A 19,485-nucleotide genomic window follows, 5' to 3' on the forward strand; every position below is an offset into this window, starting at 1 on the left:
CCGCTTGACTTGTTGAAGCCCGCAGAGTGAGAGTCACGGCCCCCAAGTGTAAAATATTGGAGAATGTCTCACTCCACAAAGTATCTGTATTAGGCTCATTGAGCTAAGATTAGAATTTTTGCAAGGTTTTTTTATGTATAAACAGCCTCTGGTTCTTGACTCGAGCCTTATTTCGCAGAGCGCATACATGGGGTTCTCGGGTATCATTATTATTATCTGGCTAAATCTCATGCAACTGTTTCTCCTGATGGTTACTTCATCCTCCTTACATCTAGGAGGGAATGAGACAGATAGAAAGTCCTTGCTTGCATTTAAAGCTGAAATTGTGAATGATCCACGGGAAATTCTTAGCTCATGGAATGAATCCCTCCGCTTCTGTCGGTGGCAAGGCATTACTTGTGGCCGTAGGCATCAGAGAGTCACCGTGCTGGACCTCCAATCAAGTCGGCTGAACGGTCAACTATCCCCCTACATCGGAAACTTGAGCTTTCTCAGAACTTTAAACCTCCAAAACAACAGCTTCAACAACACCATCCCTCAAGAAATTGGTCGTTTGTTCCGTCTGCAACAACTACTCCTTGAAAACAACTCCTTCAGTGGTGATATTCCATTCAACATATCACGTTGCTCTAACCTCCAAATACTTCTCATAGCTGGAAACCATCTTATGGGTAAAATTCCAATTGAAATTGGTTCCTTGTCCAAGCTTCAGGTACTGTTTTTAAGAAGAAACAATTTAAACGGGGAAATCCCACCTTCTTTGGGAAATCTTTCTTCTCTCCAGTGGTTAGCTGTGTCAGAAAATAATTTGCGTGGAGGTATTCCGAATACCCTTGGCCAGTTGAAAATATTAAAATTTCTTGCAGTGACTGAAAATTATTTGAATGGTACCATCCCTCCCTCCATATACAACCTCTCATCAATTACACTCATTTCTGTGTCTCAAAACGAACTGCATGGAACTCTTCCTCCTGGGTTGGGCCACACTATATTTCCAAACCTCCAACAATTTTATTTCTGGTCCAACAAATTCAGTGGACCGATACCAACTTCAATCTCCAATGCCTCAAACCTTTTTCTTTTTTCAATCGGATTGAATGAGTTTACAGGAAAAGTGCCTAGTCTGGCACGCCTGTCAAATTTGTATGGGTTAATGCTTGCCGATAACAATCTTGGAAATGATGAGGAAGGTGACTTGGATTTCATCTCTTCTCTAGTTAATTGCACCAAATTAACGTACTTTGAATTTTATGACAATAATTTTGGAGGAGTGCTACCTGAATCCATCAGCAATCTCTCGACAGAGCTCAACCTGCTGGTATTTGGTCGTAACCAGATACGTGGAAGAATTCCCATTGGGATCGGAAATCTAGTCAACTTGGGGGTACTAGCCTCTGAGGAAAACCTATTGACAGGCACAATACCAAGTTCTATTGGTAAACTGAAAAGGTTGGATGCTCTATATCTGAACGAGAATAAACTATCAGGTACCATCCCATCTTCTCTTGGAAATCTAACTTCAATGACCAGGTTGATTCTCATGTCAAACAAGTTAGAAGGCAACATACCACAAAGTCTTGGAGAATGCAGGAATCTTCTACTTTTAGTTCTTTCCCAAAATAATCTTCGCGGTCAAATTCCTAAAGAAGTTATTGGTTTAGCATCCTTGTCACGAATTTTGAATCTGTCCAGCAACAAGCTTACTGGATCCATACCAATGGAGGTAAGCAACTTGATGCATCTAGTTTCCTTGGATGTTTCTGACAATAGGTTATCTGGTGAGATTCCACGAAGTTTAGGGAGTTGTACAAGTTTGGCAACTCTGAATCTGAGTGGAAACTCATTGCAGGGGACCATTCCTGAATCCTTGAGCTCTTTGAGAGGGATTGAGGATTTCGACCTCTCTCGCAACAACTTGTCTGGCAGAATTCCCAACTATTTGGAGAGTTTCCGCTTCTTGCTGAAATTGAACCTCTCGTTTAATGATTTTGAAGGTGCATTACCAATGAAAGGAGTTTTCGAGAATACAAGTGCACTTTCTGTCACTGGAAACTCACGGATTTGTGGAGGTATACCTTCTTTAAGATTGCCCAAATGCGTCTCCAACCATTCTAAGCAAGGCTTATCTTCTAGGCTGAAAATAATTATCTCAGCTGCTTGTGGGGTCGTTGGATTGAGTTTTGCGATTTTGTTTGTGATTCTTTACCGATCAAGAAAAGCAAGAGGAGTGAAGTCAACTTCAGGATCATCATTGGGGGTTTCACTTTTGAAGTTGTCCTACAGAGATCTCCTTAAAGCAACTGATGGGTTCTCTGCAGCCAATTTGATTGGTGCTGGTAGTTTTGGGTCCGTATATAAGGGAATACTCGATCAGTATGAAGGAAGAATTGTTGCAGTGAAAGTACTCAATCTTCAAAGTGCAAGAGCTTCCAAAAGTTTCATTGCTGAATGTGAGGCTCTGAGAACCATTAGGCACCGAAATCTTGTCAAGCTACTGACTGCCTGTTCAAGCATCGATTTTCAAGGGAATGATTTCAAAGCTTTGGTTTATGACTTCATGGTGAATGGAAGTCTCGAAGAATGGCTACATAATTCAGCTCAACGGGGCGACAATCCAACCAATCTGCAAAAGAATCTGGATCTTATTCAGAGAGTAAACATTGCAATTGACATAGCGTGTGCTCTGGATTATTTGCACAACCACTCTCACATGCCAATAGTTCATTGTGATTTAAAGCCAAGCAACATTCTCTTGGATGGTGACATGACTGCATGTGTTGGTGATTTTGGTTTGGCAAGGTTCCTCCCAGAGGCTTCTTGTCCATTTCCTGTGCACGAGAGCTCTTCCAATGCAATAAAAGGCTCCATAGGCTATACAGCCCCAGGTAAATTTTTGTGACCTATATATACACACAAAGGAGATTTCTTTTATTTTTAGCATTAAATTCTGAAGGCATACATAAAAAAATGTCTCTGTTTTTGTGAAAATAAATACACACACACACATATATTGTTTATGCTTGGACGATGTTTCTGTTTATAGCATGAGTTTTTGAAGTCACACATAAGAACCTAGCTGTGTTTTTGTGCATATAACTTAAAGAGTATGGAATGGGAAGCAAGGTGTCAACATATGGCGACATGTATAGCTATGGAATCCTGTTGTTGGAGATGTTAACAGGCAAGAGGCCGACAGATAACATGTTTAAAGATGGTATGGACCTGCAATATTTTGTTACGATGGCTCTACCAGAACGTGTGGAAGAAATATGTGATCCACTACTTGTTCAAATAGAAGAAAGCAGCAGCAGTACTAATCCCATAAGTAAAAGGGGGAATCAAGTCCCAAATGATCAAAGACAAAGGGTTGTGGAGTGCTTGACTTCCATTGCAAGAATAGGAGTTGCTTGTTCTGCAGCAATGCCGAGAGATCGAAAGGACATAAGCAATGTTGTCACTGAGTTGTGTCTAACAAGGGATGTGCTAACTGGAACAAGGAGGCCTAGAGAGCATCTGTGATCACGGCCAAATTAGTGAATCCCATGACAGTGCTTGTATGTTTCATTGTGATATTCTTAATGATGACGATGAGGAGTGGAACGAGTGAAGTGAACTTTTTGCGATTGTTTTTATGTATGTTTAAATGTTCTTATTAAATATGTAATTTTTCTTATTTGCATTACCATACTTTAAGTCCTGCATCCATGGCCGAGTCCTCCAGCAAAACTAATAACAATCAGTTTTCGAAGTCGTTTCTAGAAATTTTTTATAGTGAAGATTGGAGCGATTTCAGAGGGCTAGTTTAGTCTTTTAACGTGTGGGCACTGGCAGATTTGTCTGTAAGAAATATCAAACCAAATCAAAACCAAGAACTTTCAACTGAATTGCACAAAAGGAGTCAAAATTTAATTGCTATATAGAACTATTGGTTCAATCGCAAACAATCGAAATTCGAAACCCTACCTCTTCCATCCTCTGAGAGCGAAGCCCTCCTCAGGCAGCACCTCCGACGGAGGCGGCAAAATCGGATCGTCGGACCCGCCAAAACCTCCATCAAAGCCCTGTCCATTCGATTCGGCGTAGATCGACGGAGGAGAGAAGGCCTCCGACGCAGCTGAGTGGCGAAAGCATCGCCTGCGGCGGAGCCGTGGAAGATTGGGGAATCAGTGGCGGAGTCCTTGAGCGACTCGGTGTCGAGGAGTCGAATCGCTGGGAGGGGAGTCGGAGGTCGTAACCCAGATAACCGTCGTCGTCGTCGAATGGGCGAGTTGAACCGGTGGTCGGGACTGAGTCATTGAGGGCATGATCAAGTCAAATGCACTGACACGTAAGAAACGACTCTCTCCGTGTGGCTCTGAACTCCAGAGCGAAATGCTCGCAGTGGTAGAAACTACGCCGGAGAAATATCGACAGGCTCTAAGTGGGCTTATACCAGCTTATTGGGCTTTCATTAGTTCAGCCCAATATTATGTGGGCCCCTTCTTCATTTTGCCATACTTGCGTTAATAGACGATGTTCCCCAAAAAATAACTAAAATTTATTTTTTATTGTTACTATGAAAACCAACTTTCTTCCACTCTAGCCATCTAGAGTGGCTTTTATTTTCTTTCCATTGATAATAGCCGCCTGCGAAAGTATGCCAACAAAGGACCGAGTGGCTTTTATTTTCTTGTCAGAGGTCTGAAAATCGAAACTTCAGGTGCTATGGCCCGAGATGTGGAATTCATGAGAGGTGGGCCAGGCAAAGACTCACCATTCTCAAGCTCAATGATTCTTAGCAACCCACTCGGCCCAGATTTACCTTTGGAGTTTTGAGCTATAAGCAAGTGGGCTATCTAGTAGTCCGTTGGCATTTTTGAAGGCCCAAGGGGGGACCTGACGTGGATCGTACCAGCTTTTTTACAACGAGAGGCCATTCACCGCAAGAGTCAGGGTCCCATTGCGATAGTGTATTCCGTAGCTTTCCGGATGGTCCATGTTACTCCCGTCAACAAGATAAGCTTTCCTTGGTGAACCATTGGACACGTCAGCATTGACAGTGCTGTTGTACAGGAAAAAATTTTAGCTGTGATGGGAACACGGATAGTATATCATCTGTTTTTATGTAAGTGATGAGAAATTTTATTTTTTAAGTTATTAATTTTTTAACACATATCTCACTATTTATATAATGACACATGATGTAACATCTCGTATACTAGTCATATTGAAAAATCTCCTGATTGTGCAACTCATTAATCGCAGGAATTGTCGCATAATCACCGATAGCGACAGAGGAGGAGGTGCCACGTACGTCTGACATTCCACAGTATGTCGGATCCTTTCGTCCTTCACACACGCGAAATTATATGAACTTGGTGATGGCTAATATAGTGCAGAAGATATCGAAATTAAAAGTTACGATAATGAATTTATTAATATAAAAAATCTAAAAGGAGGGAACTCAATCAGTGCTAAATGGGTTGCTTCTTTTATTCCGCATCTACATCATCTCATCATCTCATGCCAGCAGAAGTTGATAAAGTAGATATAGAAGCCCATAAAATAACTAAAATTTTATGGGTGGAAAGAGATTGCTGGTGTCTTGAGATAAAATTTGGGTGTGACTAGATTTGGTTGGAAGGAGCCTTAACAATAATTAAATTTTTAGAAGGATGTAGTCAAACTAAGATTTTAAAAGATTTTAAAGGATTTTAAAAATGATAAATTTGATAGGATTTAGAAGGACTTAAGATTCCTACAAAATTCATATGAATTTGAATAGATTTAGCTTGTAGATTTTAGTAGATTGTGGTGGATTTTCATATAATTTTTTTATTGAAAGGAAAAAGGAAATATATTTTTCCCTTGCTCTACTGTACTCGATAGCCACTTTATCCCTCCCTTTTTCTGTCCCTTTTCATACCACCACGGCTCCATCTCTTTCTCAATTGATAGATCAATATAACTTTGGTGAGCTTTTGAGCACTACACCACCAACAACATTTGTGTCTATGGTTGTTGTATTGACTCAGTCATCACAATTTCCTTTCCTTTACAAGCCAAAATCAGTTTCATCCTACTAATACAAATCACAATACCAAGTTCACATGCAATGTTAAGTAGCTATCAAAGTGAAATTAAACATTGGCATCTAAAATCTTGAAAGTCAAGGCTTACAAAATAAACTAGCTATCAAAGTTTTTCAAACACAAATTGCATACTCCAATCCGTAAGAACAATTAATTCTATTTCTCATCTTTGAATGCTATCACTCACAACATATGTCCACATATTTGTAGCTATGCCAGCTCTCCATGCATTAGCAATCTGTCGTTGTTGCTCTTGAGTTTGATTAAGATTCATCATCTTTTGATTCGATTGGAAATTCATCACAACGGCATTCCTTGCGAAGAAAGTTGTGCAACCCCGCACAAGCTAACACTAACTCTGTCCACAACTTCACCCTACCATGTTTCGGCTAAAAAAAAAAAAAACTTTAAGGCTTGAAATAATTTTTTATTATTTAAGATAAAAATAAAAAATAAAAAAATGAGGCTGCAAGAGTGCTGCACTTGAAAAGAAAAAGATTAGTGATCGCTAGACCCTTCTAGCAAATCAAGATTCTGACTGCAAATAGTATGCTGCACAAGCAGAAAAAGTTTTCGGCACGGGATGCAGAAGGGAGACAACCTATACAAACTTGAATTCCAAACAGTAAAATCAAACCCTAACCCAAAAGTAACGTCTATATACATGAATCAATAACTTTTCGATCAAAATAGTAAAATCAATACTTGTATCTTCACAATACACATGAATTTTAAAAAGTTTGATGGTCAAAAAAACCCTAACCCTAGTACAACACTATCAAAACAAGAAAAATCATGAAGCTTGAAGGAGAGAAAAAAAGATAACATGTACAAAGTGAGAAATTTTTTACCTTGGAGCCCAATGTTTCTGGAGGGGAGAAGACGGTCTTTGGAGGAAAGAGCAGCACGCTCAAAATCTCTCAAAGTTTCTAGGGTTGAGGTGAGATTTGCGAAGCTCTTTGGTATTTATACATATCACCTTGAAATCCTCCAAAATCCACCAAATCACAAATCCGTTCAAATCCACTTCATTTTTCAATACACCTAAACTTTTAGACTTTCAAAAAGTTATGATTGAATACACCTAAATTTATAGGGAATTGTAAGAAGTCTTTAAGAATCTCAATTGAATACACCAAGACTTTTATAAAGTTTTTTAAATTCCTAATTGAATAAACCTGGAATTATTAATTCTCTGAAACTCTTTTAAAATTCTAATTGAATACACCTCCTCAATCTCTAACGTGTGGACCAGGACGCCTTAATGCGCATGTGATCACAGCGTAATTAGCACTTAGCGGAGAGTATAAGTAGCCTTGTTGGAAGACCGAGTAACTAGAAAATTGATAAGGGTAGGAATACGACATCAACAATGCTGATTGCTGTAGCTGATCACGACCTAATTGTATTAGGAAAAATGAACGCAGTTCGCAGATACCCCAGTCAACAAGAGAAGCTTTCCTTGGTGAACCATTGTACAGCTCATTGCTCGCAGGAATTGTCGCATAATCATCGATAGCGACAGAGGAGGAGGTGCCACATACGTCTGACATCCCAGAGTACGTGGGGTCCTTTCGTCTTTCACACACGTATACCATACGCGAAATTATATGAACTTGGTCATGGCTAATATAGTGCAGACGAATTAGAAATTAAAAGTTACGATAACGAATTTATTAATATAAAAAATCTAAAAGGAAGGAACTCAATTAGTGCTAACTGCTAAATGGATCAGGATCCTCTCCTGATCTTTGTATGGGGATCCTCATGACTAAGAAGTGTGGGCCATTGGATGAAAATTCAACGGCTACAAACAGAGGGTCCCTTTAAAGTTATAATAATTATAGCCGTTGAATTTTCATCCAATAGCCTACACTTCTTGATCATGAGGACCCCCATACAAAGATTAGGAGAGGATCTTGATCCCTGCTAAATGGGTTTGCTTCTTTTATTTCACATCTAAATCTCGTCATCTCATGCCAGCACGAGTTCATAAAGTAGATATAGAAGCCCATTAAATAACTAAAATTTTGGGACCTGACATCTCTGCCCTCCCAGTTCACATACATTCTTATCTTCTCCTATTTGTATGGTTACGGTTAAGCCACGTCAACATTTTATATCAATATTAATTTTTGTCTTATTATCTCTTGTTGACCCTAAAAATTACAAAGCCTACGTGGCGCGCATGCCGAGTAACTAATCAGCTAACTACGTCATTCGGTTGATGCGGGGCGTGCCAACTCGTCGCCCGAGGAGTAAAATTTGTTCATGTCGCGTTGAGTGCATCGCTGACTTCTTGATCTTACGATTGCGGCCGAGAAAAGAACAAGTCTCGCCCTTTGGATTCTTGAGCCTGAAGACAAGGCTGCTAGTTTTGCAAAGTTCATGAATCATTGACGCCGGATTCGGTCACAGTGATTATATTCGTAAGAGTATAAGCACGCTGAATCGACACCAGACTATATGGACACAAGTACTCAAGAGAGATGTATGTCTTGATGGTAAATGTAGTTCGACCGTCAGAATGCCGAACTATGAAACTCACTTGTAAGTATCCAATCATAAAACCACTTGGCGTTCGATGTGCCGAATGTAGTAACTTGTAACACCTTACTTCTCCGAAAAGGCTAATAAGATGACCTTTGCCAATAAGGATTCAGAAACCCTTCTCGACTGAGACCTGGATAGGTAACCAGTCGACCTCGACGTAGTGCTGTTTATCCAAACTAAAGGTGCTCATTGGTCGGCTGATTCTACGGCAACAATGCTGTTTATCCAAACTGAATATGTGTTGGCGGAAAAAGAAAATAAAAAAAAATCTCAACATGTTTGAAAGGTTTGCGCAGGGCAGCTGTGTGTGGAATTGGAGGTCGTTTTTGTTGTTGCCACTGCCTCTATTTATAGATGTTGTAATGCTCAGCCACCACTGAAATAAAGTATTCCAGTTCCATTCTAACTCTCAGCGTCCATATATTGTGATAAAGAACCTTTTTGATAATATCCCTTAAAGTCAAGATTCCTCGGTCAATGTTGTGTGCTCCTTTCATCTTGACAGAACACCAATCTAATTCAAAGATTGGTTATAATATTTAAATGTTGTGGATTTCTGTCATCCAAATTCCATGTACCAATGACATTCCAATTTGCATCATTATCTTGACTTCAACATTATCCCAAAACCATGCATCTTGACTATTCAAATCTCATATTAATGCACCATCACCATGCTGCTGCTCAATCTGATAATAGGAGTCCCAAGTCCATTTGAATTGTACTTGCTTGGAAACTTACTTTGCATCTTATTATCGCGTATAAGAAAATATCAAGATAATTTGTTAAACGATAATTATTATGATAAAAATCATAACATTATCTTTCAATAATAACAAAATTATCTTCACTTTTCATCCGACGGTTGAGAGCTATACTCACTCAATGACCTTGATTGCACGGGCCGATGGTGTAAATTTGGGTCCAAACATCTCTATAAAAAAATCAATATAAAATGTTAACGTGACTTAACCGTGATTGCATAAAATAGGAATTGATGAAAATGTATAGGAACTGAAAGGGTAGAGAAGCCGGTCCAAAATTTTGGGAGAGAGAGAAACGTTGACTGAGATTTAGATCTTGGGAAATTTTTTTTTCGTGGGGTTTTACAACTTGGCTGCCATGGTTATTAATTTCAGAAAGGAGCGACAACTGGATTTTGGGAAGCATGGCTTCTGGTTTTCATCAGGTAGAGGGAAGACAGAGAGACAGAGAGAGAGAAAAAATATCAAGTTTAATTGTGATTTATTTAATTTTTTATTGTGTTGGTGGCGGGACCCATATGCAATATTGGAATTTACAGAAAAGACGGGTGAGCGAGCCCCCCGTGGAATTTCCCAAAGGGAGATAATGGTAAGCGTAGAAATATGACCGCTTGACTTGTTGAAGCCCGCAGAGCGGAAGTCACGGCCCCTAAGCCATGATGATAACAGTGTTAAATATTAGAGAATCTCACTCCACAAAGTATCTGTTTTACCTCATTGCGGTGGATTTTTATATAAATTTTTTATTGATAAAAAAAAAAAAGTAAAAATCTGTTTTTCTTGTCTTACTGTACTCGATGATTACTTTATCCTTTCTCTTTTCGGGTTCTCTTTTACACTACCACGACTTCATTTCTTTATTAATTGATAGATTAACATAACTTTGATGAACTTTTAGCCCTACACCACCAACAACATTTGTTTCTATGGTTGTTGCATTGACTCAGTCATCACACTTATTTGGCAAAACCGCGTTGATTCTACGACTCTGACATCCGAAATTTCTAATGAATTGCAAGAAAGCGATGTGTTATCCAAACACAATCAAACTTGAAGTCTCTGCGTCAACTTGTTTTGGTCTGTAGAACTGAGGGCCACTTACACAGACATAGACGGCTCCTATCCACCACAATCATAATAACCGAAGAAGTTGCGGGAATCGTTGCAAATTACTTTCATGCATAACACTGCTTCTGCTTCATCACAGGAACTTTATTTAGCGGCTTAAATGAGGTTCCCAGGTATTGTTGTTGGCGTTTGGTCAATTTTCATGCAACTATTTCTCCTAATGCTCACTTCGTCCTCCTTAACTCTGCGAGGAGATGAAGTGGATAGATTGTCCTTGCTTGCCTTTAAAGCTGAAATTGTGGGTGATCGCATGGCCATCCTCGCCTCATGGAATGAATCCCTCCACTTCTGTGAATGGCCTGGAATTTCTTGCGGCCGCAGACACCAGAGAGTCACAGTGTTGGACCTCCGATCAAGCCGACTAGAAGGTCTACTATCTCCCAACATTGGAAACTTGAGCTTTCTCAGGACATTAAACCTCGAAAACAATAGCTTCAACAGCAGCATCCCTCCAGAAATTGGCCGTTTGTTCCGGCTGCAACGATTACGCCTTGGTAACAATTCCTTGAGGGGTGATATTCCGGTCAGCATATCACGTTGCTCTAACCTCCGCTACCTTGACTTAGGCGATAACATTCTCGGTGGCAAGATTCATAATGAAATTGGCTTCCTGTCCAACCTTCAGGTACTTAATTTAGGCAAGAACAGATTAAGTGGGGAAATCCCACCTTCTTTGGGAAATCTTTCTTCTCTTCAGATGCTATCTTTGCAACAAAATAATCTGCACGGAGGTATTCCAAATAGCCTTGGCCAGTTGAGTAGCTTAAAAAATATTTCTTTGGGTTCCAATAATTTGAATGGTACCATCCCTCCCTCCATATACAACCTCTCTTCTATTACAGTCATCTCGGTGCTTGAAAACCTACTTCATGGAACTCTTCCTTCTGGCTTGGGCCACACTATTTTTCCAAACCTCGAAGCCTTTTATTTTCATTTCAACCGATTCAGTGGACAAATACCAGTTTCAATCTCCCATGCATCCAACCTTGCATTATTTGGCGTCTCAGCCAATATGTTTACTGGAAGAGTGCCTAATCTGGCAAGGATGTCCAATCTGTTCCGGGTAGAAATGGATGCTAACAATCTTGGAAATAATGAGGAAGGTGACTTGGATTTTCTATCTTCTCTGGTTAATTGCACCAATTTAAAGCGTTTGGATATCAGTGACAATAAGTTTGGAGGAGTGCTACCTGAATCTCTCAGCAACCTCTCAACAAAGCTCGAGGTAATGAGATTGGGAGGGAATCAGATACGCGGAAGCATTCCTGTTGATATCGGAAATCTCAACAACTTGGGGATACTAGGCTTTGAGGCAAGCCAGTTGACGGGTCCTATACCAAGCTCAATATCGAAACTAAGTAAACTGTATGATCTGTCGTTGAATCACAACGAGCTGTCAGGTACTATCCCGTCTTCTGTAGGCAATCTAACTTCGTTAGGCAGATTAGATCTCATGTCAAACAACTTAGTAGGAAGCATACCGCCAAGTCTCGGTGAATGCGCGAATTTGCAAGCTTTGGTTCTTTCCCAAAATTATCTTAGCGGTCCCATTCCACATGAAGTCATGAATTTATCATCCCTGTCACTAGAGTTGGACCTATCCAGCAACCAACTTACTGATTCCATTCCCTTCGAAGTAGGTCTTTTGGTGAATCTTGCTTCCTTGGATCTTTCTGAGAACCAATTATCTGGTGGCATTCCTGAAACCTTAGGGATTTGCATAAGTTTGATGAGTTTGTCTCTGAGAGGAAACTTGTTGCAGGGAACAATTCCTGGATCCTTAAGTTCTCTAAGAGGGATCGAAGATATCGACCTCTCTCGTAACAACTTTGTTGGCAGCATTCCCAACTATTTGGGGAGCTTACCTTTCTTGCTGAATTTGAACCTATCATATAATGATTTTCAAGGTGCAATACCAATGGAAGGAGTTTTCAAGAATACAACTATGCTTCATATCAAAGGAAACACACGGCTTTGTGGAGGTATACCTCAGTTACAATTGCCCAAATGCAACTCCAAAATATTTCCATGGCGGACATTTCTTATCTCATTTGCTTGTGGGGGCTGTATTGGACTTATCTTACTGTTGTGGTGCGTCATTCTTTATCCACCCAAAAAAGCATTGAGCTTTATGCTTCTTTATCTATCAAGAAAAGCAAGATTGAAGTTAACTTTAGGTTCCTCATGGGAGGTCTCACTCTTAAAAGTTTCATATGGAGATCTCCTCGAAGCAACTAATGGGTTCTCTTCTCGGAATTTGATTGGTGCTGGTAGCTTCGGGTCTGTGTACAGTGGAATTATCAATCAGGAAGAAAGAATTGTTGCAGTGAAAGTACTCAATGCTCATTGTTCAAGAGAAAGTTTCATAGCTGAATGTGAAGCCTTGAAAAACATTAGGCACCGAAATCTTATCAAATTACTGACCGTGTGTTTAAGTATGGACTTTCAAGGAAACGATTTCAAAGCTTTGGTTTATGAATTCATGACGAATGGAAATCTAGAAGACTGGCTGCATTTTTCAGCTCATAGACCACCTGGGGCACCCATTGTGCAGGGGCATTTGAACCTTATTCAGAGGGTAAACATTGCCATCGATGTGGCTAATGCTCTGAATTATTTGCACAACCAATGCCACATACCAATAGTTCATTGTGATTTGAAACCCAGCAACGTTCTCTTGGAAGGCGACATGACTGCCCGTGTTGCAGATTTTGGTTTAGCAAGGTACGTCCAGGATGCTTCGTGTTCACTTCCTTCACACAGAAGCACTGCCAATGTCATAAATGGCTCCATAGGCTATACTGCCCCAGGTAAGTACGATTGTTGCTTCAACCTCTTTCTGACTTGTACGAGAAAATAACTTCTTTTTATTTAAGGTATTAACTTTATGGTTCGTATGTTTAATTACAGAGTATGGCATGGGAAATGAGGTTTCAGCATATGGAGATGTGTATAGCTACGGAATCCTGCTGTTGGAGATGCTTACTGGAAAGAGACCGACGGATGAAATGTTCAAAGATGGTCTGACCCTCCACAACTTTGTTCAGATGGCATTGCCTGAACGCGTAGAAGAAATATGTGATCCGGTGCTTCTTCAAGTTAAAACAAGCAGCATTTGTGGTAATGCCACAAACAATAGGAACCATGTCCAAGATGATCAAGGGCAAAGAATTGGCAAGTGCTTGGTTATCATGGCCAAGATAGGAGTTGCTTGTTCCGCAGAGTTGCCGAGAGAGCGGATGGATATGGGACGTGTTGTAGAAGGATTATGCCTAGTTAGGGATGTACTAACTGGAACCTCAATTTCTATAACTCATATGATCATGCCCTAATCAGCCCCGTAAAACATCTGCTTTTGTTCGAGTAATTAGTTACATTTCCAGAATTCGCAGAAACGAAGAATATTGTATCGAAAATTAGAATAAACAAGAATAATTTTCAACTGAATTGAACTTAACTGCATTTTTTTTTCCTTTCAGATTCTTTCTTTCAAACATGGATCATCAGTTTGTCCTTTTCTTTTCTTTGACCACAACAGCAGCAGAACATGTCATCTATTAGTTCTGTGTGTCAATTGTCAATGGTAAGAACAGTTTCAAAGAAAGCTGCATGGAAATTTGAAGTCTGAATACAAATAAGTAAATAAAAACATAATTTATGGTCTTATTCTTGGAAGTTTGCTGCATAATTTATTTTTTGCCTTTGGTCATGGTGTTGAGAGGTTAACTAATTGTCATGGTGTTCAGAAGTCAACTAATCCGGCAACCAGAGCGCCTTTTCCGTGATGTCTAAGAAAGTCTACTCGTCGTCCTACAAACTCATAGTCTACATAATTTTATCACCAGAATTCCTGCTTCTGCTTACTGAATAGTCGGTTTTCATGTTCCGAGCTTATGCTCAGTTCGGTCTATATACCTTTTTTCAACAACCCTTCTCTTTGTTATGAATCTTTCTTCTGCAAATCCATTTGGGAACAAAACTGATCGATTGGCTTTGCTCAAATTTAATGAATCCATATCCGCTGAACAAAGCTGATCCACTCGGGTTCTTGAACTCATGGAATGACTCCTTTCATTTCTGCAACTGGTATGGAGTTACTTGCAGCAGAAGGCATCAGAGAGTCGCAGCATTGAACCAGAGACTTGTGAGGAACTATATCACCTCACATTGGCAACCTCTCATTTCTTAGGTTTATCAACCTTCGAAACAACAGCTTATCGGGAAAGATTCCACAGCAAATTGGTCATCTGTTCCGACTGCAGCATCTCAATCTTAGTGACAACATTTTGGAGGGGGTAATTCCAGTCAACTTGACATACTGCTCTGAATTGAACATCATAAGTTTGAGATCAAACCGTCTCATGGGCAACATACTGTCGGAGCTTGGCTCGTTTACGAAGCTTTTGACACTCAATCTCGCCACAAACAATCTGACAGGAGGCATCCCAACTTCCTAGGGAAATCTTTCATCAATCACACAACTTTCCTTGGCATATAACAACCTGGTGGGGAATGTTCCGGAGGAGATAGGCCAACTGAAAAGGTTATCTTTTTTCGCAATCGGACCAAATAATCTCTCCGGTATGATCCCTTCCTCCCTTTTAACATCTCATCTATGAATACCTTATCACTTACGGATAATGAATTTGAGGGCATTATTCCACCTGACATTGGCCTCAAAATGCCTCATCTCCAACAAATTGTCATTGGTGGAAACAAATTCTCGGGGACAATCCCAGCTTAATTTTCCAATGCTTCTCAGCTTCAAATACTTGACATCGCAGAAAACAATTTTGTGAGGCAAGTTTCAGCAAGTTTCGGAGATCTTCCAGATCTCCGCTGGCTCGGTCTGAGCAACAATAACCTAGAAAGTTATTCAGCTAATGACCTGTATTTTATAACACCCTTGACAAATTGCAGCAACCTGGAAATACTTGATATGAGTTTGAACAACTTTGGAGGTGTTTTACCCAACTCTGTAGCCAATCTTTCAACCAACTCTGTAGCCAATCTTTCAAACCAACTCACCAAACTCTATCTCGGAGTCAATCAAATCTCTGGAAATATTCCTGCAGCATTAGAAAACTTCAACAATTTATAGTCTTAGGCATGCAGGCTAACCTGTTCATCGGCATCATTCCTACTTTTTTCGGGGGAAGTTCCGACAGCTGCAAATACTGGCTTTAGATGGAAATAGATTATCAGGACAGATCGCTTCTTCCATAGGAAACCTCACTCAAATGTTTCAACTCTACTTATCAGAAAATAAGTTAGAAGGAAGCATTCCCCCGAGCATCGGAAACTGCAAAAATTTGCAGTACATGGACATCTCAGACAATAGCCTCAGTGGAGATATACCACCACAGGTTATTGGTCTTTCCTCCTTATCTGTCCTGCTCAATTAATCACATAATTCACTGACTGGGAGTCTGCCCGTGGGGGTGGGTAAGCTAAAGAATGTCAATGTGCTCGACGTCTCTCGAAACAACCTAACTGGAGAAATTCCAAAAGGTATTGGAGATTGTCTGAGCCTTGAGTTTCTTTACCTGCAAGGAAATCCCTTTTGAGGAATCATACCTTCTTCTTTGGCTTCTTTGAGTGGTCTTCAGCGTATAAATCTTTCACTAAACAACTTATCAGGACAGATTCCAAAAGATCTACAGAGACTTCCTTCCTGTCTTTCAATGATCTGGAGGGTGAGGTACCAAAAGAAGGCGCCTTTCAAAACACGAGCATAATATCATTGGTTGGAAATACAAAGCTTTGTGGTGGTGTATCGGAATTTCAGCTACCAGCATGCCCCATCAAAGGATCAGAACCTAGAAAGATCCTTGGTCGCAAACAAAAACTTATAATTGCTTTAGTGGTGGGATGTCTCATCCTGCTTTCGTTCTTGCTTGCACTTTACTGGAGGAGAAAACAGGAAAAGAAACCACCATCCGCAGTCTCATCAATCAACGTCCTTTCAAAGGTTTCATATGAAACGCTTCATCGAGCTACCAGCGGATTCATTCCAAACGCTTTAATTGGTTCAGGAAGTTTTGGCTCTGTATATAAGGGGATTCTTGAAAATGAAGAAAATTCAGTTGCTATAAAGGTCCTCAACCTTCAACAAAAATGAGCTTCCAAGAGTTTCATGGTGGAATGCGATGCACTAAGAAATATCCGGCACAGGAATCTCGTTCAGATCTTAACATGTTTCTCCAGCACGGATTACAATGGCAACGAATTCAAAGCTCTGGTTTTCAAATACATGTCAGACGGAAGTTTAGAGCAGTGGCTGCACAGAGAAAACCAATCAAGGAGTTTGAGCCTTCACCAAAGATTGAACATTGCAGTTGATGTGGCTTCTGCATTGTACTATCTCCATGACCATTGTGAACAACCAATCATTCACTGTGACTTGAAGCCAAGCAACATTCTTCTTGACGATGACATGAATGCTCATGTAGGTGATTTTGGGTTAGCAAGACTCATTTCAGCTACCGCGGACTCCTCTCTAAATCAAAGTAGCACAGTTGGAATAACGGGAACCATTGGCTATGCGGCTCCAGGTAAACTCTTGTAAAACTTCACAACTTCTCAAATTTCTACCTAGTTGGACTATTTACTGAAGCGGTAGAAAAACCGGTAAAAGAAAACTAAAACCTTAAAATAAAATGGCTATCGGAGTGACCCTTAATTTACACATAGTAGAAGTTTGCGTATTATAGATATAATGTTCCAAATTTGTATCTAGTCCACACAGAACTTATAAATTTGATTGTTTCATGAGTTACAGAGTACGCAATTGGTGGCGAACCATCAAGACAAGGGGACATATACAGTTATGGGATCCTAGTGTTAGAAATGTTCACTGGAAGAAGACCGACCGAAGAAATGTTCAAAGATGGTTTCAATCTCCATAACTTTGTTAAGATGGCAATACCTGAAAGAACAATGCAGATCGTGGATCCTGCTATCCTCGCCGCTATTGAAGAGAAAGCGCCTGCAGCAAAAGGAAAGGAAGCAAACTACATCAATGGCGAAACTGAGGCGGGAGAAGAAAACATAAACTACGTGAACATAAGTGAAATGAATCCATTTGTGACGAAGTGCATACTTCCAGTCCTCGAGATTGGGCTCGCGTGCTCGGAAGAATCACCAAAACGGAGAGTGAAAATGCAGGATGTCACCGGGGAGCTGCATCGTATACAAAATCCGTTGATAGGTGTAGAAATCCGTCGAGAGAGACCGAAAATCAGTAGCTAAATGATAGTTTACTTATGAATAAGCAGCTGTTAAGAAAATGTAAGATGTTAATTATAAGTTGATGAATTTTGAGAATCAAATAAATACCTGGGTGTTCAATTTTGTAAAATTATTCCTACTATTAGCATATTTCTCATCACGTGACGAGAGATATACTAATATGCGTTACACATAAAAAGCCAGTAAAATAATGTGAGCAGTATCTCATCACACATAAATACATGGACAGGTGGAGGTGGAGTAGCAAAAAGGAAGCCATATTCTATTTTTCTTCTTCTTTTCTTAATCACCAAGGAATACATGATACTTTTATAGGTGTTACATCATAGGCATGGAAACATATTCAAGATTAGGACAAGGCTTACAGTTACCCTCTCCTTTTTTTAGAGATATTTTTTGTGTGCCGACCACGCAAACCCAATATATAAAATATCATAATACAAATAATTAAATATTTTAACGGTTTATATTATGATACTTAGTGTATCGAATTAAGTTTTTAAATTATTTTTTTTAGCATATAAACTTAATTATCATTAATTAATGGTACAATCTTACACCTAATAACCTAACAGTCCAATGTCATCATCAACTTATTCACCAACTTATATTTTCCTAATTACCAAATTTCACAATGTTTCCCCAAAAAGTAAAATACGAAAAGAAAAAAAAAATCAATTAAAAATGAGAAAATATCCTAAATCATTGTCGTGTAACAGATAGATTTTTATTTATATATTTATTATTAACCTTTCCTTCCGTTACGCATTCTGCAAGGGACGAGATTCAGTTGAACGCTCTGAAAAAAAAACCCGAATTCGACCCGAACTCCGATGGCGAGCCTATGGCGGGCCGCGATGGGCCAGACGGTGCAACCCAACGACTACGACGGCATCGAGTTCTGGTCAAACCCCGAACGCACCGGTTGGTTGACTAAACAAGGCGAGTACATAAAGACGTGGCGTCGCCGGTGGTTCGTCCTCAAGCAAGGCAAGCTTTTCTGGTTCATGGACTCCGCCGTCCACCGCGGCTCCAGGCCACGTGGCGTGATCCCAGTGGCGTCGTGCCTCACAGTGAAGGGAGCGGAGGACGTCCTCAACAAGCAGTACGCGTTCGAGCTGTCGACGCGCTCGGAGACGATGTACTTCATCGCCGACTCGGAGAAGGAGAAAGAGGACTGGATCAACTCGATCGGACGGTCCATAGTGCAGCATTCGAGGTCCGTCACCGACTCCGAGGTCGTCGATTACGATAGCAAGAAGTGAGAGGATGGAGTGGAGGGGGCAATTTGGTCATATTACTACTGTAGGTGAGTGGTGGTGGAGCTCCGCTCCTTGTATTTTTGCTCGTGCATAAATATTCAGTGACACTTTTCTGTTTTTCTTCTGTAAATGTATTCAGATCGTATTGTGTTTTCGAATTCCAGCAATTTAAAGTTTCTCTTTGTTTGGTAACGATTAGATTTCGACTGAAATTGAATTGCTTTCCGTTTTTGGGTTTTGGGTTTTTTGTCTAGTTGTTAAATTAAGCTGCTTTATTGCTAGTTTTATGATTTAGTTGAATTGAGTGTTTAAAGTTATTGAATTGGGGGTAAATTTGATCTGATTTGGGTTGATTAATGTCAATTGGGGTTCTTTTTACTGTTGTTACAATTCGATTTGGGATCGGAGTTCCTGGGCTGCCACGGTGGCGGCATGACAGTGCGTGATTGGCTTTGG

General features: G+C 40.2%; 3 protein-coding genes, 2 long non-coding RNA genes and 1 pseudogene across 5 annotated transcripts; 4 read left to right on the forward strand and 2 right to left on the reverse strand.

Annotated features, from left to right (window-relative positions):
• The first annotated feature begins 87 nt into the window (after positions 1 to 87).
• On the forward strand, positions 88 to 3,705 carry LOC137721363 (LRR receptor-like serine/threonine-protein kinase EFR). Its single transcript, XM_068460458.2, has 2 exons — positions 88 to 2,885; positions 3,104 to 3,705. The coding sequence occupies exons 1-2, from the start codon at positions 134 to 136 to the stop codon at positions 3,517 to 3,519; spliced, it is 3,168 nt and encodes a 1,055-aa protein (XP_068316559.2). The 5' UTR covers positions 88 to 133; the 3' UTR covers positions 3,520 to 3,705.
• Positions 2,625 to 4,102, reverse strand: LOC148699030 (uncharacterized). The gene is made up of 2 exons (XR_015962530.1): positions 3,964 to 4,102; positions 2,625 to 2,900 (listed from the first exon to the last, which is right to left on the reverse strand). It is a non-coding gene; the product is annotated as an uncharacterized LOC148699030 (long non-coding RNA).
• Positions 4,103 to 6,014: 1,912 nt separating this feature from the next.
• Positions 6,015 to 7,263, reverse strand: LOC148699031 (uncharacterized). Its single transcript, XR_015952884.1, has 2 exons — positions 6,923 to 7,263; positions 6,015 to 6,446 (listed from the first exon to the last, which is right to left on the reverse strand). It is a non-coding gene; the product is annotated as an uncharacterized LOC148699031 (long non-coding RNA).
• A 3,248-nt stretch (positions 7,264 to 10,511) lies between these two features.
• LOC137720625 (receptor kinase-like protein Xa21) lies at positions 10,512 to 13,963 on the forward strand. Its single transcript, XM_068459714.2, has 2 exons — positions 10,512 to 13,326; positions 13,427 to 13,963. Exons 1-2 carry the CDS (start codon positions 10,617 to 10,619, stop codon positions 13,846 to 13,848), a joined length of 3,132 nt encoding a protein of 1,043 aa, XP_068315815.2. The 5' UTR covers positions 10,512 to 10,616; the 3' UTR covers positions 13,849 to 13,963.
• A 495-nt stretch (positions 13,964 to 14,458) lies between these two features.
• Positions 14,459 to 17,873, forward strand: LOC137721225 (LRR receptor-like serine/threonine-protein kinase EFR pseudogene; annotated as a pseudogene).
• A 639-nt stretch (positions 17,874 to 18,512) lies between these two features.
• On the forward strand, positions 18,513 to 19,221 carry LOC137720168 (pleckstrin homology domain-containing protein 1). The gene has a single exon (XM_068459183.2). It carries the CDS (start codon positions 18,601 to 18,603, stop codon positions 19,030 to 19,032), a length of 432 nt encoding a protein of 143 aa, XP_068315284.2. The 5' UTR covers positions 18,513 to 18,600; the 3' UTR covers positions 19,033 to 19,221.
• Positions 19,222 to 19,485: the final 264 nt, after the last annotated feature.

This window comes from Pyrus communis, chromosome 1 (assembly GCF_041283825.1).
Source record: "Pyrus communis isolate YQ-2024b chromosome 1, ASM4128382v1, whole genome shotgun sequence".
Classification (NCBI taxonomy): Eukaryota; Viridiplantae; Streptophyta; class Magnoliopsida; order Rosales; family Rosaceae; genus Pyrus; species Pyrus communis.